General features: G+C 29.0%; 1 protein-coding gene across 4 annotated transcripts in view; it reads left to right on the forward strand.

The window, feature by feature from the left end:
• The first annotated feature begins 7,093 nt into the window (after positions 1 to 7,093).
• The window catches only part of LOC147803255 (histone deacetylase 4-like), a 47,999-nt gene continuing 27,397 nt past the window's right edge, over positions 7,094 to 27,695 (forward strand). The window contains exons 1-8 of one of the 4 annotated variants that reach the window (XM_087150683.1): positions 7,094 to 7,217; positions 8,542 to 8,658; positions 10,290 to 10,449; positions 11,795 to 11,903; positions 12,303 to 12,436; positions 13,866 to 13,916; positions 14,021 to 14,088; positions 14,764 to 14,834. In XM_087150683.1, the coding sequence (XP_087006809.1) occupies positions 10,348 to 10,449; positions 11,795 to 11,903; positions 12,303 to 12,436; positions 13,866 to 13,916 (396 nt within the window). In that variant the 5' untranslated portion in view covers positions 7,094 to 7,217; positions 8,542 to 8,658; positions 10,290 to 10,347 and the 3' untranslated portion in view covers positions 14,021 to 14,088; positions 14,764 to 14,834. Of the gene's footprint in view, positions 7,218 to 8,541; positions 8,659 to 10,289; positions 10,450 to 11,794; positions 11,904 to 12,302; positions 12,437 to 13,865; positions 13,917 to 14,020; positions 14,089 to 14,763; positions 14,922 to 15,524; positions 15,581 to 21,212; positions 21,342 to 27,695 lie in introns of those variants that run through there. The other 3 variants (XM_087150682.1, XM_087150680.1, XM_087150681.1) reach the window with 3 other exon arrangements.

Consider the following 27,695-nt stretch of genomic DNA (forward strand, 5'->3'; position numbering starts at 1 on the left):
TCTGTACCTATCTATCTCTATTTCATAACCATAAATTATCAAATTTCTAAATATAATATTTTACTTATTTTAACCTAAATTAATACAAAATAAGGAAAAAACTATAAAAAATATGTTTAAATAAATGAATAAGAAAATATGCTTTTAAACGTCAAATACCATAGTTCATGGAAGTATTAATCATTTAACATTGTGTTATCTATAAAAGTTAAATAATCAAGCCATTTGATGGGTTTTTAATTTAAAAAAAAAGTTCCTTTTCTGAATGAGTTCTTATAAAATTAGAAAAGTTCTTCCAAAACTTACTTAAATCAATATGACCTGATTTTTAAATTTTCAAGGTTTATTTTTCAAATGGAAAGCTAAAGTTATTTGTCTAGAAGATATTTAAAATAGTCAACTGCTCCCAATTTTTAATTCGCGTAATATAACTTTATGCTGCAGAAATATTCTTTTTAACTTTTTTAATTTACACAAATTGAAGACAAATTTGAATTTTTTTAAGAACGAATATATATAGTCTAAAATTACATTAAAAGTTTATGATCGCCATTACAGAGATCAAGTTGCAAAATGATAGTCGTTTTAATATTCTCATACTATTTTGTATAAATTGTCTGTTGGCTAAAGCGAAATGACTAACGTTCGTATGCCTAATCTGACGTTGAGGTTAAAGCAAAAACGTTTTTAAATTATTGTTATGTCAGACAAAGTGAAAATTATTTGTGTTTCATTAATGAAAAAGTGGTTTTTCAATTAAAAATATTTTAAATAAACTAGTACTTTCCAATTTAAATTAAATTCTACAGATTTGTATAAAAATTTTGACAAATTAAAACTATTAAATTTAGATATCAAAAATATACTTTTTCTAACAGTTGACGTAGTGCATTGCTCATTTATTCCGAGATTGTTCTAAAAAAGGACGCGATTTGTAGTGTGAAATTTTTAATATATTTTTTGACGTAGGAAGCATAAATTTTTTCGCTGAGTTTTAGTAGATCAACGTAATCATACAGTCCATGGTGCATTACAGATACTTGTCCATTAATTAAATTCAACAATAATAATAAATTAAGTGCATTTTCTGAAGACTGCTCGCTTTTGCTCGTCAAACCCTGGAACTTCTTACAAAGTTCATATGAGATGGCTGGGCGATCTGGAACGGATTACGTATAAAGTAGGAATCATTAAAAACAATGGAGTGAGTTCATGTTTGTTCGTAAAACTAACTCAAGTTCAGAATTGAATTGTTCTGTAGGAATTAAAAAATGTAAGCAAATTAAGACGCATTGTTAGTTTATTGACAAAAAACATGTAATTCTACTGCTAATAGTTTTAGTAAACTAAGCAGGGGTATCCGTCCCCTGCTCTCCGACCCTTGCGGATTGCTTCGCTTACTGTCTCTACATTGATCTTGCTTAATACTTCAGCTTTTACTCTCTAATATATAATATATTTATTATATTAGTAGATCCACCCCTACTCGCTTTCCAAACATCCCCCGGATTGCCCACAAAGCAACGAAATGTTAAAGTAGATTAATATTTTCTCGTTAAAGTAAGAAACTTAACAATATCATATCTGCAGAGCCGTAGTGGCTCAGGGGATAAAGCATTCAACTTCCAATGAGGTAAACAGAGTTCAAATCCCAGCAATGGTTTTTCGATACGAATTCCGCACCCGGCTCGCACCGACCACTGTCGACGTAAAATATCCCAGTCAGCCTAAACGTGGGTGGTTATCGAGGTTTTCCTCTCCATTTAATGCAAATACGAGTCAGTTTAATTAAAAAGTCCTTCACGGAGGCTAATATCTCCCAGTACTTGATCCAGGAGTTCCCTTGTCTTCTGGATTGGGTTCAAAATCACAAGGTGTTGAACATTGGTAGTTGTAAACCCAAAAAATTGGGTCGGCTGTTTAACGACAGCCTGCCTCTCTACTGATTACGATTCTTTGTAGCGGTGAACAAAATTATCTCCGCAAACAGTTAGTATTTTAATATATTTTTCAATTATTTTGTAAGCAATGGTGGAAAAAATTAATTTTGTTAAATTATGAGAAAATATTAAAGTAGACATTTTGTTAATACTCTAGATACAAAAAAAAAATCTACCTCAAAAATAAGGAGATTCAGCAGCGACAAAATAGATGATCTGAAATTCATTAGAAATTTAAGCAAAGTTAAGACTTCTTTTTCGGCAAAATATACCCCCACTAGCTATCGCTTGCTAATCCCCAGAATTAAATGCTTTTGCAGTTCATTTCAGATCGCTTGATTATAGTTAAGTTCTTACACTTTATTTTAATAATAGTTGATGGAATGCTCTTTCTCAAGAGTGCTGGCAACCAGAATTCGTCTAATATAAACTGCTCACACCTAAGCGTCGTTCCTAAATTAAGATTATTATTATTATAGATTAAAAGTAGTACGCCCTTTGTTAAAAATCCTTAACCCATCAAAAAGTTAATAACTCTTTAATGACTCTTCTTCTCGTTAAGTAATCTGCAGCGATACATGAAATTAACAGCACATTTTCGTACTTTATGTGCTTATAACTTTTTGGTGTTCAATAATTACAGCCTGAAATACATATTAATAAAATACTTATCAAAGACGAATCACTAGGGAGGAAGGTGAGATGAAGGTGGCTTAAAGATTTATATTAAGATCGGTCGTTACCAAGCACCCTATATATTCTAGGGCAATTTAAAGAAATAATAAAACTGCTTAATTTCATGCTAATATGTTTTTGCTTTGAAAAAGGTAATAAGATGAATCATTAAATCAAGGGCTAATAAAACGCCCTTTTAATTTTCAAGATCGCGTATGAGTCAACATTTGGTAATTAGTTGCCAACGTTTGGTGGTTACTGTTAGGGTTAAAGTAATAAAAATTGCGCATCGATAAATCAAGGTCCAATCAAACGACCTTTTAGCTTTCTATAACGCGTTTAGCAATTAGTTACTCATGTTTCTTTTTATGAACAATGTGTAACTAATATCATATCAATTACGATATTCAGGGTTAATATCATGACAAATTAAAGTATCACAAAATATAATTCATAAAAAATACGACCTCTTATTAAAATGTTATTTTTATCCATATTGTACAATAATGATTCGTTCAACCAAAAGTTTTTTTCTGAAATAAACTTGCTCAACTTTCTACTATATATCGTAATTGCATATGAACCCGATTTAGTGAGGTTAGCATAACAGAACTCGGTGAAAATGACTAAGAAAAATGTGTTTTCTTAATAATAATTGCTTTAGAGTTAAAATATTATTTTTATTATGAAATTACTGTTAACGTAATTTCTAATGCGTATATTATTTTTTAATCTTTAACAAATTGTTGAACTTTCGTGTAATAATAAAGGGTGTATACATTTTTGACGTCTTGTCAAAAATGAAGTTAGAAAAAACATACATATTTAGGGACGTCAATTAAAAATAGAAAATCGAGAAAAAAAATAGAAATGGTATCGAAACCTGGAAAATCATTAACTAGGAAATAGAGACTATTGACATGAAAACTTGTTTGATTGCTGAAAAAATTGAAAAGCGGCTTATTCATAGAAACACCATAAAATTTAATCTGTTTTTCAAACAAATTTTGTTGTTTTGAATTTTCCGTTCCTCGGTATTAGATTTGTCAGTAGATTAGAGAGTATTTTTCCGATTTTGATGACGTTTTTGTTTTTTACATGCATAAATACTAATTTGAGGCCGCTAATGTGTATGCTTATTGCCCTCGTTTTTAACAAGGAGTTTAGAAGTATAAATTAAAGGCAGTATCACACTATTTTGATCATTTAAATCCGTGACAACGGTAAACAAATATGTGAATGTTTCGAATATGCCATAGTTTTCGTAAAATCTTTAAAATAATTTCTAAATCTTAATAATTTTCAAATCTTTATAATTTAATGTTTTTATTTATTATCAAATAATAAAAAAATGAATATGCATAATGGGTGTAAATTTAGCACTAATCAAAACTAGTAAAACCGCAATGGTTCAGTGGTTAAGGCTGTCAAAGTGAAGAACCGGGATTCAATTCCTAGTGGCGGCGTGAAACATACCCAGCTTCAGATGGATGAGTACCAGTTTGTCTACGAAGTAAAGGTGGCCTGTGCCCAATCCTAACCACATAACCATAATCATGCCGTTGGTAACGAAATTGTGAAGCTTTAGCATCTATGTTGCGGGAATGCTTTTTTTAAACCAGCATTAGTTAATAAAAATAAAAGCTGAAGTAATAATTTAAAACTACTATTAAAATTAACATGTATAGTATGAAAATATAATTTTTTTCCTTCTTACATTAAAGTCGTAAAGAAATCTATTAATTTAATAAAAATATGAAAAGAGTTTATTTAATTTAAAAGTCTAGATATAGTTCCTAAATATTGATCTATAATTATGTATACAAGTTTTTCAAGCATTCCAATTAAAATACACATTGTTCTGCAATCACCACTCTTAACATAAAAATTTTGAAACCTTGCCAAAAATGATGTAATTTACGCACATCGAATCTATAACGTGCCATTGGCAATAAAATTTTTTAAAATCCGGCTTATTTCAAACAAGTTTCCAATAATTTCTGTTGGCTAGAATAATAAAGAAGAAAAGAAGTGGGTAAAGGATTGTCTCTAATAGAATTACAATTTCAAGACAGGAGAAAATCGTTATTTTTTGCGTTAATCATCCCCTCAGGCAGCATCAGATATCCTCTTCTATTAAGGACATTTATTAATTTTTTTAATAGAAAAATAAAACAAATTCATTTAAATATGTGGTGGTTGGTTGTGTTCAGGACAGGGGCGGATCCAGGAATTTTTCCTGGGAGGGGGGTCATAGACTCAGATTCCTCAGATCCCTTAGACTCAGATAATTTTTTAAAAATATTATTTTTGAAAAAATAAACTAGGGTTTTTAATACTAGTTTTCTCATTTATTTTTTTCATAATGAACAATACATAACTATGACGAATTTCGTTTTAATCTTTTGGATTATGATTCTTGAGACAGTCAGGAACATAATTTGATGGGGGGGGGGGGGGGGAATCGATTTTTCCGACCTTCCTAGATGTGTATGCCCCTTTAAATAATTTTTAAAATATTTTATTTCTTTTTACGATTTAGTTGAGTCGCCGCAAATATTTTTAAAAAAATTATATTGAGCTCTAAAGATGCCCCTTTGTTGGAGACTTCCTGCCTTCCAATAGAAAAATCCTAGCATCTCCCTCTATTTTAATTATTATTTTTCTTACTGTATTCTAAATGCATGACTTTTGTTTAGAGATCGCTGAAATAGATCTTTAAAATATATTGCCACATAGATCTTCAATATGAAATATATTGCCTAAAATGCAATATATATTGTTTTAAAAGTTAGCAGAATAGAATTAGCTCTTAACTGCTTATCAGAATAACTATTATAGTAAAAACTATGTATATAACAGGGTGCTTAGCTTTTTTAAAAAGTGCTCTTTTTCGATTTTCGTTTCTTAAAAGCCCTTAAAGGTGCTTTTTTCATGGGGTATTTTTAAAGTGCTTAATTTTTCCCTTTTTTCAAAATTAGTTTTTTTCCTTTACTATGTTGATTTTCATTTCGAATTATACAAAAAGACAAAATTCACATTGTTCTATGCAACGTTTTCACAATTAATTCAACCCCTATCTATTTTGGCGTATTGTCAGTCCGTAGCGAATGAAAACGCCATTCGTTTTACATGATTCAAAATTTTATGATTTTGGACAATTGTCAAAAACAATGCAAAAAGTTTTTTTTTTGACATGACGGTTAAAACAAGATAAAACCGCCAATTGTCAAAAACTTTCCAGCTCTGCTTGATTATGATATTTTTTTTAAGTGCTTAAAAATATTTTTTGAGAGCTCGAAAAGTGCTTAAAAGGTGCTTATTTTTTGTTGAATAATTTGGCTACTCACCCTGTCTAAGAATGTGATAAATATGTATTTTTGGTATTGAATTTTATATTGGTATCACATATCCATTGTAGCCAAACTTCCGAACGGTTGCAGTTATAGTTATACAAATGGTGCCTATGTATAATAAAGTGGCTGTGCGCTAAAAGATGCGATTGCTTACAACAGCACCACCTGGTGAAATATTGCAGTGTTAGCATTCCTATCACGAAAGCGTTACAATGAGGGAGAAAATAATCTATAAAGTGTATTGATTTTAAAAGAATATACGCTTTGTAAACATCAACGTATTAAAAAAAGAAAATGCATATTTATGTTTCAGACTTTAAACAATGGGACGTAATGAGACGATCTAGGGGAAAATGTCTAGTTAATGTCTAGTTAACAGACGCATTTATTTCTAATGAATAACGCTAAGAGAAGTTTAGACATCGAAAATAAAGGTTTGTCGCAAAATTGAGCGTTTATTTTTGAAAGTGGTAGGTCCATTTGAAGCTAAAGAACCTGTTGTTTATTTATTCTCTTACGATTTTAATAATCACAGCTGCATTTTGATGTTTCATCAAATTATAGTGTTAAAAACATCATCCAAATAGATTAATCTTTATCAAAGACTAACCCTTAGAAAATGGAGAGAAAAAAATAATTTGAAAAAATGGACTTATTCCGCTTTTAAAAATAATGGCACATTTATTTTTCTGTTTGAAAATAACTATAATGTAATAAATCTGTTAAATAATAATATAGAAAATGTTGTTCATTGTTTTAAAAGTTCTTTGTTAGCATTAAATTCAACAAGGTATGTATTTGTCTTAAATCAATCTAAGACTTTTTAATTCAATTTTATCTCCAATATCTCATATCGTTTTTGAGATAGAAGTGTTAACTCCAAGTTTTTTCAGCATTTAGATATAGAGCTTTGCACATTACCTCTTTGTTATGTATAGTCACTTTACAATACATAGACACCACTTTTGCTTCAGTAAGTACCTTGCATATTACTTAAAATTAATTAAATATTATATTTTAACAGAATGTTAATTTAATTTAACACTTAAAACTGTTTAGCATACCAAATTAGCATTTGAAATTGTAAAACAATCTTCAACTATATTATCATTACTTTTTTTAGGAGAGTCCTACATCCTTATATAATTCAGTCAGCAGTCCAGGTAGTATCAATGATTTCACATTGTATTCATCACCATCTTTGCCAAATATATCATTGGGGACACCTCCTGTACCTACATCTGCTGTAAGTTTATTTTGGAACTGTTATAGGAAAATATATTTTGTTCTAAAAAAATACTTAGAATTTTATCTTTCTCTTGCTTGTGAATTATTTATTTCTCCTATGTTAAAAATGCTGCCGGAAAAAAATTTCACTTTTTGTTTGACATTTTAAACTCAATGCTTTTATAAATATCTTATGAAATCTAGCTTCAGTCACGATTTTGAAAGTTCTTGTGTTTTCGAAGAATAAATCGATAATTAAAATTATGAAGCATTTTTTTAACATTGAATTATTATATATTACCAAGTTTTACTTTGGCACAAATTTTACTTTTTGAATGCTTGAATACACAACTTTTAAGTGAAGGAATTTCAAGCTTTTGATATTTAAAAATTCTCAATATACGAAGTTTTCCATGATCCTCTTAATAAGCATTTTTAGAATTGCTTTCCTAAAATGAAGTTCAAAAAATTGCATACATTACCGGATGCTAATTAATATATAAACTAGAAATAAAAACACTATATAACAAATCACTATTGAGAGCATTGAAACCTGTTTGATTGCCAGAGGAAACAGTGGATTTGAAAAAAAAGTTTTTCGTCCTGCTTTCTTCAGTAGTGATTCGATGATTTTAATTTTTGCAACATCCTTTGCATTTGTAGGCATAAATAATTATGCCTCTTAAATAAATTGGGGCTCATATTTTTAATGTAATGCTTCCTTCAAATATCTGTAACGTGAATTCTAGTACAGGTTACATTTGTTATGTCAAAATGATATCTTGTTTTAAAGCATTTAGAAATGAAATGAAATAATCAATGATTCTTATTAGAATTTATGTTGCAATCCTTCTTCTTGTTTTAGTCTTGGAAATTCTGAGCAAGTGAAGCAACTTCTCCTAAAAAAGAAATTATCTAAATCTTAAATTTCTTTGATTGACTTTTATATAGAAATGTCATTTTTAATGCATCGAAAAATGAACAGAAAAATAATATACACCAATACTTATAACATACCCTCTAAGTTCTTTAGGCGCTAAGTTGTAAACACCCTTATTACCTGACCCTTTGCTTACGTTAAATCACGTTGTACCATCGCATGTGGTCCACATGTTGTACCAGCGGTAAGCAAAGGGTTAAAGAGGTCAACAGTACACAGTTCTTGTTCACTTCTGTAAAACTCTCACTTTAGGCATATGTATCTTCTGCTAAGGGCAATACAATGGTGAATTAAATTTTAAGTTAATTTAAATAATTAGCTTTCTTTCAATTTTATTTTAAAGCAACTTCTAGTTTTATCATATTCTATACTGAACCTTGAATATTTTTTATCTACTCTACAGGAAATTGGTAAAAAAGCGGTTCTGAAGTACAGAAAAGAGATATTTCCACCATAAGACTAGGAATGTCTCTTGCATCAAATGTCTTACAGTCTTTAACATATTACCCAGCATTACCGGGTATACTCTCTAATTCTTAAAAATCTAGTTGTCCAAGTAGCAATTATTCATGAAATTTTTTTTAAACGTAATAAATTTTTAATTTTATGTCAAATTGAAAAGATATCAGCTTCAAACTATTGCTTTGTTTTACAATAACTTTGATTCTTTGTTAACTTAAATGCAAAAATCGATATATCGTATATGTTTAAATTATAATAAATATATTAATGAACGTGAAAATTTCTATATTTCTTTTAATTTTTTTTTGTTAAATGTAATCTGTTTATAATTCTTGCATAAATAAAAATACATTAATAAATTTAATTTATTATTTATAAATGCTTTAATATACAGCATGTTACAAAATGTGACTCACAAACTCATAGGAGTGATATTAGATATGAAAAGGATAAAAACGTAACGCAGAACAAGGGATTACCAACCACGTTGAGAGGGAAAGGGGATTTTACAGTCTACAACGACATAAAAACGATTCTCGAATGCACATGGAGATGACACCTATGCTTTTGAAGTCTGCCAAATCAATGACAAACCGCCCACAAGTCTTGCTTAAACTAGTGATTGAATTTGACTTCATAGGAAAAAGTCGCATGGACTGAGAAACAGGTCACGCTTGCCCCATTTACGATTTCAACCCTCTGAATATCGTTTGCTGCACCATGTTCTACAATCAGTTTTTATTCTATTAGTGTCTTTTATTATCCCTCTGAATTGGTTAGTTGAATTTTTAGTTACTCTGTATAAACTTTATAATATATATTATTCTAAAATTTTTGTTTATAGAAATAAAAATAGATATATTCAAGCATATAAATGAATGAATTTATATGAAAAATTTATGTATTTTCTAATTTTTTTAAGATATTTATTTTGATAAATAAAAATGTCTTTTACAGTGAGACTTCCCACCTCCAGGTTATATCCAACCTACTAAAATACTGGACTGGCATCACAACCACAATCACTGATGCACAAGCCAGATTACATAATCACTGGATTAAATATAACTTAGTTCATGGTTCATAGCGTTTTTAAAAAGACCTTAAAAGTGCTTATTTTCGTTTTTTTAAAAGCCCTTACTTAATTTTCACTTTTCGAAAATGAGATGTTTTTTACCTTGTCGAGTTTCGCTGTGTATTATGCAAAAGTGTGGTTTTCACGTTGTTCTATTCAGTGTTTTCACAATTAATTCAACCACCATCCATTTCCCGTAACGTATAATAGCGCCAAACATGTTTGATGAAATACTTGGGACTGACTACTGAGTTGGGTTTGATGAGATTCTTGCACTCCCAAATGCAACTCAGCTGCAAGATATTCTCAATTTCAGGCTTCATTTTACACCCTCTGAAATCGAACCAAAAAATCTCTCTATCTTTTCATGGTGGCTAATATAATCAAGAAAAGAGTTCTTTGTCAGTAACTAGTAATTTTATCATGATCATATAAAGTCTTTGAAATTTATTTTGCATTTTGTTATTGTAATAGTGCTTAAATTTTTTTTTGAGTGCTTAAAAAGTACTTTAAAGGTGCTTATTTTTTGTTGAGATATTTTAATAAACTGGAATGTATTTCAATCTGTTAGTTTCATAAGTTTATTAAACAATCTGTCTCAATTTCAATTCTAGAACCATTCAAAGACCTCTTGGGAGAACACAGTCAGCTCCACTACCTCTTGATCATCCAATGCTACAATCACAAGCCATACTTTTATCACCTCAACAAAATGAACAATATGCTCGCGAAAAGAGACTCTGTGAGCAGCAGCAACATAATCTACTCAAACAAGTAAGAGGTCTTCTGATTGATTTAATTTGCAACTTCAAGAATTAAAATATTTTTTGTCTAAAACTTTTGTACATTCCTTGTCAGTTTTTTCTTTATTATTAGTTCCAAAATAAATACTTTTGGAACTTTTTAAAATTGTTCTTCTTTTTCTAAGTAGGATCTAACTTGAATTTATAAAATATATACTAATATTAACAGGTTATGGAATATCAAGAAAGAAAAAAAATGCTTTTGATGCTTTTCTTTTCTTCAAAATAGTTAAATTTTTAAGAGTGTAGTTTTTATGTCGTTATCCCTCTCTAAATAAAGAAATCATTTCTAAATTATTTCTGTTCCAAACTTAGATTAGTCATCCGTCCTCATCACGCTGTTGCTACTCAGTCTCAATTACACAATATTTCTCTGTATACACTCAACTGCTAACAACTGCTAAATGCTGCTCAACTGCTGCAGGAGCTATGTATGATCTTAATGTAACTGTCATGGCCAGCGATCAAAATCCAGTTAACTTAATACAGCTCTCCAGTCTATACACAAAACAGCAATGAATCAACTAGTCGTATTGTTCATCGATTCTATCACAGATAAAATTCTGAAAGAGTAATGTAGTGTGTCTACCACTACAATTATTTAATTCCAGTTCACTAGTATCTAAGACATGTTAACTCAATTCTATGTTGGGACACCTTTTCATGGATGAAAGTTGAAATTTTCGATAACATTTGTCTTTATGTAGTATATATCTAGGTAAAAATGTTATAATGATTTAAAATTATTCTCCATACAGAACACATTGGTATATAAAGAATGGGAATATTTTGTATGTAATCTGTCGCCTCAATTACAATTTCCAAGGGGCCAAAGGATTTTAAACTTGCAATTTTTTTTCAAAAAACATGTAGAGGTTGGTTACGAGCGATACCCTTTGAGTTGGTCCCCCTTTCTGCTGTTTTTTTTTTCAGTTTCATGTGGGCCACTACTTGAAAATTGTCAAGACTTGTCGATTTTTCTTCCATTGATCACGATACAGAAATCTTTCCCAAAAAATTATTGATAAATACTCTAGATGCAAAACCTGCTGCTTTTAATACAAAGCATGAAGAATATATCTGCTGTATTAAAAAATTTTGTAAAAAGCTTAGTAATGAGAGCTTATTCCTATTGAAGCTAATTGATATGTTTAATTCATAATTTTTCTGGTTTCACAACTAGATGACTCCAATGTTTCTATTATTTAACTTCATGAATTGAAAACAAATAAAAAAAATTTTTATAATTAAAGAAATACATACTTCAATATATGTGTGTAAAAAAACTGACTTTAGTTGATCAGTTATAGTTATAGGTATCTACATCAGGCATCATTTGGGAAGGCCTCTGTCTCGAACCTCTTGTTGCTCTTAGTCCAATTGGAAGTCGTCAGGAAACGCAAGCTCCTTCAGGAAACGCATCAGGTGCAAACCTCTTTCTTCAAAGAATAACTTTATAAAAATTAGATTAAAAACATTCTGGCTACTGCAGAGTAATACTTAAAAGAAAGAAAAACAAGCAATTGAAATCAGATGAATTATTAACAAATTAGATCAAGGATGGATTAAAATTATAAAAAACCTTGGTTATTTAAGATTGAAGCTGAAAGCTGGTTATTAATGAAGGGCAAGTACATTCCAGTAACTCTATCTAAACTGGCTTTTGATGATTTTAATCCCTCCTTCATTCTGATTGACTTTGTAAATGATTTGATAACAAATTTGTTTTTAATCATTTAAGTATTTATTTGCGACCCCTTATTGCTTAATAGTTTGAGCTCTGTTTTTTTAAGAAAAAAAATACTAAATTTAACTTTTTAACAGGTGTTTTGTACGACAGTTTAATGTTAAAACATCAATGTGTTTGTGGTAACACTGCTCATCATCCTGAACATGGTGGTCGCCTACAAAGTATATGGGCAAGGTTACAGGAAACCAGTCTTCTTAATAGATGCGAGGTAAGAGGCAATTTCGAATATTAAAGAAATCTCATTTATATAAAACAAATAAATACATAATTTTTATTTTTGTCCATTAATATTTTCATAATCTTACAATGCCACATTTTCGTAATTATGCAATTATTTAATGATTCGATGTAAAATTAAATGGTGCAACAAATACAGATAACCAAATCCCATGGCTCAAAATAGTCAAAAGATCTCAACTTAATTTTTTGTCAAGTTCACAATATTTGCATTTATTTTCATTTGGTGTTTTTAATAGCCTTTGTCTATACTAAACAAATCTTATCATTGCCAAAAATACAAAAGTAAACTCATTGGATATCTAATCAATCAAATTAGCTCAAGAGAAAATTCTAGTATAGATACAAATATAAGAAAAGTGTTACCTAAGGAGAATCCACAAATATTAGGAGGTAATATATTAAGAAAGAGAAAATGTTCTGTGATAGAACTCAAATAGACTGAGTGTCATAAAAAATAGACTCCTATGAACAAAATACTGGTCATATTTAAAAAATTTCCTTTATTGAAGAATTTTGTATTTAGATATTTTGTATTGCATTCTAATTATTACAGTTAACCACATTTTAATTCCTCAAAAGTATCCTTTTAACTTAGTATATAGAAATAAATAGAAAAGTATTAACTTAATAAATAGAAAAATATTAACAAACGTATGCCATTTTTGGGAGGGGGAAATGTAATTATTCATTTTATATATATATATATATATATATATATATATATATATATATATATATATATATATATATATATATATATATATATATATATATATATATATATATATATATATATATATATATATATATTTCAATGCTTCTGAAAACAGTTTCACTTTTGCAAGATGCTGAAGAGCTTAAGCTTTTTCAGCAACTTCGATGAAAAATATACTAAAGCATTCTTGAACGAAATTTGATAGCTATATTTTAAAATATGTTATTTTTATATCTCTAAAATCTTATATCTCGCTATATGATACATAAACTGTAATGTTAATTTCTTTTAATTATAAGCTAATTATTAAATTACTGCAATAACCAGTCATTTTATAAATAACATTTTCCTTTGCCTAAATGAAATAGAATTGTTGAGGTATGTAATCATATAAATTTTTAATTATTTCAAAAAAGGATGTTATTATGATTTAAAGAAGACTGGAATGAAAGATCATTAGGACTACAGAGGTTATAAGTTTAACAAGCTTATATTAAAAGAATTCAATCACATTGTAAATTTATAAAAGTAGGCAAAATATAGGCAATTACATGTAATTAAATTTCTGTAATACTTAATGGCATATATTCTAATTGGAAATATTTTATGTTATAAAATAAATTCATATTCATTCTCAATGCTTAAAAACTTTTAAATAATAACTTTGCTTTATTCTTTCCAGAGAGTCAGATCCAGGAAAGCAACACCTAGAAGTAATCCAGTCTTGTCATAGGTATGCTTTGAAAAAACTTTTAATGTGCATTTTTATAACTTATATTAAATCCTAAATTTACAATTTATTAAAATATTACATTTTATTTTTATTTGCTTGTTTAGTGAATCATATACTCTCTTATTTGGGGCCAATCCTTTGAATCGACCGAAACTTGATGCCAGCAAATTAGGTATTAAAATGGTTTTTGTTTTGATAACAGTTTTATGATTATTCATTCATACAAAGGTTTAAAATTTTTTTTACGTTATATTAAAACTAGATTACAATATATGGTGAAACTAAACAGTTTATTGTTGTAAATACTTTTTTTTAACAGTTTTTAAATTTCTCCGAGATATACAATAAGTTTAAATTTTAAAATAAAAAGGAACCAAATCATCCAATTCTTTTGTCTGTTTCAAGCATTTTCTTGTTCATATTTAACTTTAATTAACTTAACAAGATAAAAAATTGAATGAAAGATGAAACTTAATTATTTAAGCACTGTTTTACTTCTCTAATAACATTCTGTATTGGCAAACTATATGAGTTTAAAATATAAATCTTTTCTTTTTTTAATAAAGAACTACTTAACCTCTAACTGCATTGAAATACATTTCTCAGTTTAAATAGGTATAAAATTAAAGATTTTTAATTTAAGAAACTGAATAATATAATTATTTTATTTAATTGAAATTATTGTTTGTAACCCTTTTAATTTAAAATGGAAATTTAAAAAAAAATGTTTAAAATCTAATTTTAATGTAATTTGAAACTTTTCTTTTACTTCAAATGACTTTTATAAGTTTATAATTTAATGATAATAGTAATTAAAAATAAAAGTTTAATATTTAATCAATTGCAGCTGATCTTCCAATAAAGAATTTTGTGATGTTTCCTTGTGGTGGCATTGGTGTAGATTCTGACACAACCTGGAATGATCTACACACAGCAAGTGCTGCAAGAATGGCTGCTGGATGTGTTGTTGAATTGGCCATGAAAGTAGCAACAGATGAAATAGAGGTATTATTAATATCTATATTTTAATGCTTGATAGTTATGCAATACAATGATAAGCTTATTATCAATCATCATACAGAAAAATGTTACTATATAAATAACCTTGAAAATTTTTTGCTTTTCTACATCTTTTAAATCAACTAATTAATTTGTTCATGACTTCTGTAAGAATAATTTTGTTTTTCTTACATTGATTCTTTACATACTTAATTTCGTTTTCCTTCAAACATTACTTTTTTCCAAGACTAAAGTTTTTAGGGATACTTTAAGTCACTAAAGGACAAAGCTTACTGTGGAGTTGAAGACTTTAGCAATGAAATGCAGTAACACAAATAATTTCATCATTACATATTTTAACTAAGGGGAAAAAGCACCAAAACCGTTGGTTAAAACAGTTTGGGGAAAAAGAGTAACAGATTTAACGGTAACAGCACTTCTTAAATGAAATACTTATTTTGATAGTTTAAAATAATTTATATAAGAAGCTTCGAAGATCAATTGATGTTTTTCCAAGTATATTTTTTGTTTAGTCTTTTTTACAAGATTTGTACATAAATCTACAAATAGTCTACTTTTTTTTCAATAATATATTTTATTTATTTGTAGAATGGTTTTGCTATCGTCCGTCCTCCTGGACATCATGCGGAACATCAACAAGCAATGTAAGTTTTTCCTTGAATGCTTTTTATTGAAATATATATGCATATCGTATAATAATAATGTATAAATATATAAATACATAAAATATATAAAAACATATAAAACATATAAAAATATATAAAACATAAATATATAAATATATAAAAAATATAACAATATATAAATTACAGTAAAAATATATTTCAACAGAAATAAATTGCATTTATCTTTAACCAAAATCAATTGCATTATGCATTTATATGCAGATATCTAATTAACCTGTTGCAATATTACAGTCATCACACTAACAAGGATAATTTATCGTGGTACATATTTTCTATACAATAAAATAACCTTTAATATTTATAATTATTTTAAAATTATTGTCTCACTTTTTGCTATCAGAAAGCACACCAGAAGCTATCACAGGTAAATATATATGTAACATAAAAAGCTTCAATTAATCTTTTTATGTTAGTTTCTTTTATAAAACTTCATCCTAATTAATTATTCTAATCGAAATACTTTCTCACACTTTTAAAAGCCACATCCTGTTCTTAAATCTATTTTTGGCTCAAGTATGCATTTAATTAAAAGCAGGACATATTTCCCTTTGCTCTGTGTGGGAAACATTCGATCTATTTCATAAACCAATAGCAACTACTAAGATTTCCCTCTTTCCCTAAATTAAGACATTTTACGGATTTTACTTTGCCAGATTTTCCCTAATATATAACCAAGGAGCACAACTTTTCGTGTTCACTTTTTTACTCACTCTCATTACTGCTGTTGTCTAATAATTACTAAATACATTTTGTACCCTCCTTCCCGACCTAAAACCTGTTTCAATCCTTCCACTCGGCAACGACGTTATATATATATATATTTAAATAAATCTTTAAAAAAATATTTTTTATTTCAAAATTTTCCATAGAAACGTTCAGGATCTTTAAATATTCTAATTTGGAGCATTTTTTTAGTGGCGTGCACTTGGGATTATTTCCTATTGGCCTCAGAATTGCTCCTAACTTATTGTTACACATTGGGCACATGTGGCTAAGCCTCGACGGTGCAGTATCAACGTCCATGTCATTGAACCACAAACCCGTTTATAGGGCTGGTTACATTTTATAACCGTCGTTGAACAGCCTACCCAATTTTATGGGTTTACGACTACCAATGTTCAACTCCGTAGCCTTGTCATTTTGAGCCCAATCCAGAAGACAAGGGAACTCCTGGATCGAGTATTGGGAGAAATTTGCCTTCGTGGAGGACTTTTTAATGGAACTAGCCAACATTTGTGTTACATGGAGAGGAAGACCACGAGAACCCCCAACGGTTAGCCTGACGGCAAGGGGACTCTAACCCATGATCCGTCTACCACTGAGGATATTTCACGATAGCACTGTGGTCGGCGCAAGCCAATTGCGGAATTCGTATCGACTAGGATTCGAACCCGGCCTCATTGGATATCGCGCTATTTCCTGAGCCATCGCGGCTCGTCTGGTTACATTCACACAATCACTCAGAAGAAGGGACGGGATAGCCTGGTTGGTAGGGCACTGAACCCATGTCCAAGAAGTCGTTGGTCCGATCCCCGCCGATCAACGACTACCCATGTAGTAAATGGTGACTAATGAACTTTAAATCTGTCTAGTCACGAAGTCCTCCCTGTTCCCGTAACAAATCATACTTCTGGGGATACTGATCCAGCCGTCTCCTTTTTTTCTGGATTGGTTGGAAATTACAAGGTTACGGAGTAGAACATTAGTAGTCGTAAACCTAAATTTGGCTCGTCAGCTGTTCAACGATGGCCATAAAATAAAATAAAATCACTTAGAATAAAGGACATTAGAATACAGGGAGAGAGAAAGTTGCATCCATTCCCATCGTGATATTCAACTCGCCGCTTAGTTCAGTACAGTAACCACTTGACCAGTAATCGGCAATTTGGAGTGTTATTAAAAAAAATTTTTTTGCTCACATAAAAATGCTCTTCATGAAAGTGTTAACCCTGTAGTACTAGCAAATGTTACTGTATGATTTACCAACATTTTAAAGACTCCATTTGCAGGTTACTACACAGGCATTTACTGTTAGTGTCTAAATAATATTTTCTTTACGAAATAAATGTACACTCTTTATTTTCTTTAAGAACACTTTGTGTCGACAATATGAAATGAAAAAGAAATGTAATTAAAAATTATCAAGTTTTATTTAAGATTTACAATTTTTATTATATTATTTGCTAATTTAAACATAATGTTAGCTTCTAATCTGTTTGTATGAAAAATTAGTAAAGGAGATAAGAGTTAGTGTTGAAGATGAGGCTAGAGGGGACATTTTAAATAACTTTTTTTTTATTTATAGGTTAAATTTCTTCTGTGAGATATTTTAGGTTGGCAATAAAGAAAGCGGACCATTCTGAATAACTTTTCATTTAATGATCGTATCTTCACGTTCTAGGACCCAATCTTAATGGTTCGAGGGGGGGACCTCAAATATGTTAATTAATTAGTGTAGACGATTTTGAGTTACGAAATCAGACTGGAAAACGTATTCGTTTTATAAATATACCTCTTTTTTTATACGGATTTGGATTTCTGTCCCCCAAAATATATGTGGTGGCAACAACCTGAGAAATATGGTCTTAATATTTTGATCAGGAGAACGGTGCAATTTGAACCCCTTAATGTAGGGGTGCACAACCTTTTTGAGTGATGGGCCACTTTCACAGGAGGTTGACTAACGAAGGGCCGCACATGTATTTAGACATGTATATGGCAAATGTACTAATATTTATTTTAACATTAGTGCTCTAATTTTTTTATCAATAAACTTAGTAATATATTTGTAGAAAATTAAAGGTGTTCAATTATTAGAATTCATTCAAAAATAGATTTATTGAAATAAATAAACATTAAAGAAAAGAAATGTTTTTTTTCTTATCATATTATGCGATACAAAAATTCATATCAAGAATAAATTCTAATAAAAAAAAACTTCAATTTTCACAGAGTGAAAGTAGGAAAAAATTTAGTACATATAACAGGGTACGTAGCATTTTTAAAAAGTGCTTAAAGGTGCTTATTTTCAATTTAAATTTTTTGAAAGCCCTTAAAGGTGCTTTTTCTCATTGGAAAAAAATTTTAAAAAGTGCTTAATTTTCCCCTTTTCAAAATGAGATTTTTCCTTTACTAAGTTTATATTCGCTTCGAATTATGTAAAAAGACACATTGACCATTATGTTCACATTGTTCTACGTTTTTACAATTCATTCAATCCTAATCTATTTTGGCGTATTGTCAGTCCGTAGAGTATGAAAACGCCATTCGTTTTGCGTGATTCAAAATTTCATTGATATTTGACAATTGTCAAAAACTATGCCAAAAGGTTTTTTTTGACACGACGGTTAAAACAAGATAAAACCGTCAATTGTCAAAAACTTTCCAACCCTGCCTAGTTATGATATATTTTTAAAGTGCTTAAAAATATTTTTTGAGTGCTTGAAAAGTGCTTTAAAGGTGCTTGTTTTTTGTTGAATAATTTGGCTACGTACCCTGTATTAAGTAATGCAAATTAAAATTAAATATTTCAATTGAAGAAAATTTATAAGGTTTAAACAAAAGCTTAAAATAAAAGCAAAACTTTTACAGTTCAAAATAAAATTCAATACTTATTGTACTTTTTTTATTATTGAATATTAGATTTTTTTTATATAGTAAACGTTTTCTTTCTTTTTACCAGAAAAGATCACAACAATCAACAAGAAATTAAAATCAAAATTACAAACAGTGAGCAGTTTGAAAATTCCCATTTTCCACCACTTTGCGAATTTCTCAGGCTGCAATAACATTGCATTTAAAGTAATGAGTATTTGGCCCTTTTGTCAAACTTTTAGTTGGTCAAATGATCGGCAAAATATTCAACACAGTATTTTTCAGAAAAGTAATTTTCCAACTTTTTTCTTGAATTTGTATAGATATGATAAAGAATAATATAAAATCTTATTTTCAACAATATTATAGTATTGTTTATTATTAGAAACAATTTTTATACAAATTTGTTAAATTTTAATGTCCATGTTTCTGAACATGGCTTGCAAATTTATCTTTTAGATGAAGTGGAAAAACTAAATTTGAAGAATTGAAACTAGATTACTTTATAGTGAACTCAAGTTTTTGCATTTCTGCTTTTTCTTTAAAAAAAATATATTCAGATAGGTCAATTTCGTCATTTTTTCGATACTTTTAGTTCTAAGAATTTATTTAAAAAATTTTCACTTAAAAAATCTTATGCTTTTCGACATTTGTGCACTTCATGTTTTTGTTTCTATCTAGCATTTTTTTTTCTCTTTTTAAAGAAAAACCTTTTTATGGACGTTTTTATTAAAACGTGTCAATTTTTAACAGCATTTCTGTTAGACTTATTCTTTTTTCTGTACTTTTTCTGGTAATTAAAAAACTGAGATGTTCAGCCTTAAAATTTTCTTTCGATAATTATGATCAATCTTTATTTTCTTTGCTTCCCTTTTGTATACAAACTTAAGTTTTTATGATAAGTGCGGCATTTTCAAAAGCGTTTCTGATAGGCCTTATTTTTAAGCTTTGTTTTCTGAATACGTTTTTCCAGAAAATATTATACTTAGCAATGGAATTTTGGTTTCAATGTTGCTATGCTGCTAAAAAATGCAGCTATTTGGCCACGAATATACAGTATTCGGTCGATTTTATTCCCGCCGAATATTCGGTATTCGACCAAATGACAATTCATTACGACATTCGACCAAATCAAATTCGTTGCCGAAGAAACGAAGGAAAAATAATTAGGATTTACGATAAAACTGTACCGAAATAAAGTAACGTCCCATTAGAAATTCGCGTGTCGTAATAACATCTTAATTAAATCACGGGATAGTCACGTGGAAAAGTATAAAATAATTTTTTAAAAAATCACTTATATTTATGCTGAACTCTGCACGAATAAAGCATGTCAAATGCGCGATTGAAAATTCGCATGTCGTAATAAAATCATCCGAATTTTTTATACTATGTGGGAATGCATAGCAATAACTGCCGAAAAAAAGAAAGATAAGAAGTCACTTAGATTTACGATGAAATTGACACAAATAAAGTGAGCCGAAAGTGTTTATTTAAATGGACGATCTGAAACTCCCGTGTCGTAATAATATAGTAATCAAAATTCGGGATTTTCGAAATTACGTTGAAAAGCGTTAATACTGCTTAAATAATCATCTAGATTTACAATAAAATCGGTTTAAAGCAAGCGTGTTAAATATTTACTATAGAATCTGTAAAAATTGAGTGCATCAAAACTTGATGACTCAAAAGTGCGATTAAAAATGTTCGAAATTTTTTGATTATTTTTGAAATTTTTGCTTGTTTTTTATTGTGTTTAGAAGCTCTCGCGGGAAGCTTAGCGCGAAAGGATTTTCAACCCCCCCCCCCGTATTCTTTTTAAAGAAGAAATTATTTTTAAAAATGATCACAAGTCAGAATTTGTGAACTCCATATCAATTCTATTAGTAACTTATTAGTAATTTCTACAACGATTACCCTTTATATATTTTTTACTATAATTCCTCTTAAACTTTAAGCAAAATAGTATACAACATTAACATAACTAATATTTCAGGGAAGAGCAAAAATTCAGGTACAATTGAATTGAAGATGGTACTAACTGAAAAATCAAAACATGTTTGAATGCCGGAGGAAAGAATGAGCAGTTTGAATGTGATTTAGAAACTCCTCCTAGTTCAATCAGGTACTGGTTTAGATGTTTTTCATCTAACTTTTGATTCGACAGTTTTTATCGTATGTTTTCTTTCTTCTTCGATTAAATTATTATGTGAGTCCACTAATATGCATACATAGTTACTTCATTTTTGGCAAAAAATTTTAAAATCAATATTTAAGGGGGTGACTATGGCGAACTACAACACAACAATCTTTACAACTCTTTCATAAAAAATGCTTTACAGCTTTAGAATTTTAAAGAAGAAATAATTAACTAATTATTTAATTAGTTTTGCAGTATATAAACGCACACACAGATATATATATATATATATATATATATATATATATATATATATATATATATATATATATATATATATATATATATATATATATATATATATATATATATATATATATATATATATATATATATATATATTTGTGTGTGTGTGTATTGTAAAAAAAATTAAAAAAATCCGTTCTTCAATTATTTAATAATTTTATATTAATATTTAATAATTCATCCAATCCGAGTAACAATCCACTTCCTACATAAAACATAAAATTTGTTCTTTACAATATTAGTAGAAAATTGCTGAGTTTTTGCAGTAGCCTTCCATATGCTTGATTGTAGCAAATAAATAAAATGGAAAAATAATGCCTATACGTTTTAACTAATATTAAAAAATGTAATAAAGATTCAGAGCATTTGTGTGATTCGAGTAAAATTTTCATCTTATTAACAATAACCAATAGTAGACTATTCATTTTGTTGTAACAAAAATAATAAATTTGCAAAACAATTTAAAGCAAATCATGTTATTTGCTCTTAGATAGTTCACATATGATTATTTATGCATTAGGATAAATTTAGAATTATGATTTACAGTATATTGGCACTAGTATATCCATATCTCACTAATGAAGCCAATTCTAAGCTCACAACGTTTTTATTCTTCAAAAATATTCAATATATCCTCCTATAAAGTTTTACACACTTATCCAATGGCACTATTTATTTTTCAGATAATCGATGCTAATTTTAAAAATAATTCTAAATAATTTTGTAATATTTAGTTTCTGCTAAACAAACATTTCATTTATTTAAAATAAACAGATAAATTAAATTCAATTGAAATATAAGATATCTGAAAAGTTTATTCATTTTTAGATCTTGTAATAATTTATTAAAGATGCCTCTGCTTAATAAATTATTAAGTTGTATTACTAATGATTTATTAAACATTAAGGAGACCAAACTTTTATCCGTTTCGGTTTTACTATAAGAACCACAGATGGCTCGGACAATAGAGCGGCCGCTTTCCAACGAGGTGCCCTGCGTTCGAATACCAGCGATGGCTGGTCGATGATTCCGCATCCGTCTTGCACCGACCGCAGTGTTACCTCAATATATCATCATGGGTTAGTGTCGCCTTGCCATTAGGCTAACTGTGGGAGGTTTTCGTGATTTTTATCATTGGAAGGATATTTTTTCGTGATCCATGCAACGCAAACGCGGGTTCGTTACATCCAAAACAGTGCTACACGAAGGCAAATTTCTCCCAATACTTCATCCAGGAGTTCCCTTGTATTCTGGATTGGGTTAAAAAAATACAAGAATACGGAGTTGAACATTTAGTCATAAGCTTTCCCCCCCCCCAAAAAAAAACTTTTATTTCGGTGTTCAACGTCGGTTATAAGAAAAAAATACATATAAGAACCACAATTCCTAGATTGCAGCTGCCCTCCCCCCCTCCCGATTCCAAGAGTCAAGAATCCAAATATGTAAAAAAGATTCATTCAGAAAAAGAACGTTCTTGTGTTTGATTTCGTAACTTAATTAATAGTTAGAACCAATTAATTAGCATATTTGAAGTCACCTATTAAGATTAGAACTCTTAATGGGTGTATTCATCTGATGTTACACTTTGTTTGTAAATTTACACTTTGTTTGTGAAAATCAGATCATTAGAACGAAAGTTATTAATGGTGATATCCTATCGCGTAGTACTGTTTAAATTGTTCATATGTAATGGTGGACACAATTCTATTTAATGTAATTTATTAATACATAATTTCTGCTACTACTAAGAAAGAAAAATATTTTCTGAAAATACAGAAATTCTCTAGTAACAGGAGTATATGTTTATAATGTACGAAAAAAATGTGATGGCCCTCCTGTTTCAATGCTTAGTACCCGTTCTGTTGTAAAAAAAATAATATTTTTTGATCAGTGGTCGGAAACAGAAGGCTACAAGAAGCAAAACTTCTGTATACTACTGAAACTTCTGTAGTTTGCGGCGATTGATGGCAACTATTTTTAACGTTAGTTAAAAGTAGAAATTAAGTGTAAACGCAAAAACGTTTTCGTATTTGATTGGTGCAAATTCTTCGCAGACCCGTCAACACACGCAATGATAATGCCTTTGTGGCCGAGAGTTAATAGGATCTACATCTGATGCTCGGTGCGAATTGATCCTGAGGAATCGAATTTTAAATATCTGACTTTTTTAAAATTCTATTTCAGACGAACTATAAAATACGCCTTTGTGTCTCATTTTGTTACTTAAAGTAACCTCTGCATTAATTAATCAGCATATTTGTGGTCACCCTCTCAAACCATTAAGATTGAGTACTAGAACGTGAAGATCCGATCATTTGATCTAAAGTTATTCAGGGTGGTCTGTTTTTGTTTTTTGCCCTGTGCTTTATTTCCTGGAGGATATAAAAAATCATTGAGCATGTAAATCACAAATACTTGATAATTTCCAAGCATTTCTTAAATCTATATCGAAAAAAGCATAAAGTTTTGTGATGCCACAATTAGCATTACATATTTCCTAACTTAGAAAATATCTTTAATGACTTAAACTTATATTTTCTAACAACTATTAATCGAATTATATTTAAATTAAATCAATGAGTTAATCTTATAAAGGCGAACATATTGATTTAATTTAAATGTAAAATTTTACATCCAGTTTCTATCAGATACCAGCAGCACATCTCAAAATTAAATTATTCCTTTCTGGTAGATCAGCTTGTAAATCCAGCAGAAGAAGCTAAAATTGCATGATAAAAAAAGTAAAACTTTACATCGAAAACATCAAATTTAAAAATATTAAGCGTTGAATATTTATTTAAAACTTCGGTTATTTAATTTGAAAATATCAAGAAATTATATCCTTTGTAATAAAATTCAATGGGTAGATATCCCTATCAATACCAAGAGCCAAAAAATAATAGGTATTTCAAAAACACAAGAATCAAAAAATGCAGCAGAGGAAAGGTGATTAGCTGAAAAAGTTTAATTTATATCCTCTCTCAAGTAAAAATTTTATTCCTTCTCTTTAAAAATATATATATATATATTGTTTTTTTTTTTTTTTTAAAGGGAAGAAATAAAATTTTTACTTGAGAGAGGTTGCATATAGGTATGTTCGAGAGGTTGTATGTTCGCACTTTTTTTTTCAAACTTCCTGAATAAAAATTTTTAACTCCTTTTCAGCACTGTTTTCATTCAACGAAAACACACATTGATTAGACCATATTGTCGCTTATATTTTAATAAGTTGCTGTCATTTACAAATTAATATAAATAATGATGTATCACAAACATGCAAATTAGTCTATATTCTGGAAATGAAAATAAAGATCTTTAACTCATTATTTTACAATATTTTAAGCAATAAGTTTTAATAAAGTAACAATAGTGTTTATCTTATAAATAAAATTTCAAACAACCATCCTAAAATGTAAAGGTTTTAACATAAAAGAAGCAGATTAATTAATAATTATTTCATCATGCCAAACTTGTTTACTGAAAATTATTTTTCTTCTTCGTCATTACTCCAAGCAAATTTTATCAAATACGAATAACCAAGTAAACGAGCATATTCTGAACTAATTACAATACTACCTGTTTATAGTTAGACAATGCGTTTTGACAGAAAATTCAACTAGTACACGAAAACTGTTCATTGTCAATAATGAACACAATCATAATATTTATTAACTTTATTAGATATTAAATACATGATCATTAAATTAATTCTTAAATGTTACGATTAAGTGGTCAAGATTATTAAGTATACTGAATGTTTCTACAACACCATCCTCTCTAACACATCATGATTTGAAGTGCTTTATATTACTTTTCTAGCTGATTTTTAACTAAAGAAAAAAACACTACCTACGATATTACTTTAATATTTTTTGTAACTATCATTAAAATTTAAAAAGTTTACTTTGAAAATAAAGTGATTCATTCTAGCTGTCGAAAACGAATAATATGGCGACTTAAATAATCGTGAACTTAAAAGTTGAAAAAGTTTTTCCAGTTTTATAAGACTAATATTTTCTTGCATTTTCTGGCATAAAATTGAATTGGCTTAAAATGACATTTTGAGTAATATTTAATTTATTGTTTGCTTTAATAAAATAATTTTATTTATTAATAATATGGGATGTCCTTTCACAAAAAGTGGTGCTGGACCAAAATTAATGAAATAGATGAGAATTTTAAACGCTCAAATGTTAGATTGAATATTTCTAATCTTAGATAATATTAGCTCTAATATTAGAAGATGGGATTCAGGAGTCTAGCACGGCAGTATTATATTGCACCTTTCTAATGTTAGACAAAATCCTTTTGCTACCTGGGTAGTGAAATTTAAATTCTTGGTCAAAAATAACCAAGAACTTTTGTTTTATCCATAAAATGTTTTGGTAATGTTTGCAAACAAAACTTATCTAGGCTAGCGATTTGCTAAAATGAACTTACGTTTTATGATAAAATTCAAACTTGTTTATACTTAACTAAGACTAAGGCCATATTTTTCGATAAATGGATTTGAGAAAAAAAATTTCGATTTGGCCCACAATTTCCTTTTATGAGATAACATTTTAAAACGAATGTCAAACTTGCAGTTTCTAGGTCATAAACTAACTAAAACTTGATTCAGTCATGACTTTTTTTGGAGGGTGGACTACAAAAAAATTCTCTCGATATCGGCGTTCTTATTTGGAGTAAAAACGAATTTTTCTAAATCAAAAGTAAGCTAAAGCTTTATTTGACCCAACTCTTCGTTGATGGACGATTTAACAAAAAATTTTATTGGGCAACTGATTTCATATAATGGCCTAGAAATCGATAATTTTATACCAAAAATTTTGATGGGCTAACATTGTACTAACGTTTATAATGCTTGAACTTTTAAAAGAAATATCAAACTTATGGCATTTAGATCAGAAATTAGTTTTTTTTGTTTTATTATATAATTTATAAATTGTTTTAGCCTTAATTTCTTTATGTGTTTGACTAGCAAAAATGCTTACTCGACTAACGTTTGGTAGAGCAATATAAAGTTTTGCCTTCTTGTTCGAAAGTTAGCATTTAGGCACTTTACAACTCAATAAGATTTTTAAAAGAAATGTGATTTCATGAAAATTTTTCACAGAAAATGTTCTATTATGGGTTATGTGTGTGAAGAAAATTTAATTGGTTTCAAGATCAAAGAGTGTGTAAAACTTGAATTAGTTCTAATTTTGTTCAGTTTGATGGGTTAACATTATTTATTAGGACTAACGTGTGCTGAAAAATTTATTCGGTAGACTAAAGTTTAAATTCAAATTTCAAACCCTCTAGCTTAAAAGTTAGATTTGACCTTTTTTGGTGGTTAAGCTAACAAAAATATTTTTTTATGTAAACGATTTTCTACTACGGGCTAACCTTCGAAGAGAAATTTTAATACCTCTTATTTTATGCCATAAATTAACTAAAACTTGTTTTTCTGAGAGGGCCAATTTTGTTAATCAGAGGTATGGGAGTGTAAGTGCTTCATATAATCATATTTCTTTTTTAACAATTAAATAATACTTATATCCATTGAGTAAATTAGCAGTGATTCTTTAAATGTGTCTTTAGAAATGTAATTTTATTTGGAATCCTATTCTTTCTTTGCATTTTACAGGACATGTTGTATTGGTCTTTGTGAAGAGACATGGCATTGACGTCATCGATATTTTGTGATACACAACTAGTTCTGGTTCATTATGATTCAGCAATTGTAGGGTTTTTAAAAGAGCAGGGAAGTTCTAAATGAATCTAGTCATTACAAACGGCTGTAACTATTTGACGAAAAAGAATTTATCGATAAAATTTTAACAGAATGTAGAAGGAACTTCAAAATTTTGTATACATGCCACAGATTTTGGTTTGCCTTGGTTACACTGACAACATATAAGATGTAATCCATTTCACGCCACACATTTTGAAGCATTTGTACTGTTGACGAAGCAAGCACATTTGAAATGCGTTTTTTGAGTTCAATTGTTTTGGACATAAGAAGCACATGCACCCTGTGTCCCGCAGTTG

This window comes from Parasteatoda tepidariorum, chromosome 9 (assembly GCF_982258835.1).
Source record: "Parasteatoda tepidariorum strain Cologne lab strain chromosome 9, Ptep-v5.0, whole genome shotgun sequence".
In the NCBI taxonomy this organism is placed as follows: Eukaryota; Metazoa; Arthropoda; class Arachnida; order Araneae; family Theridiidae; genus Parasteatoda; species Parasteatoda tepidariorum.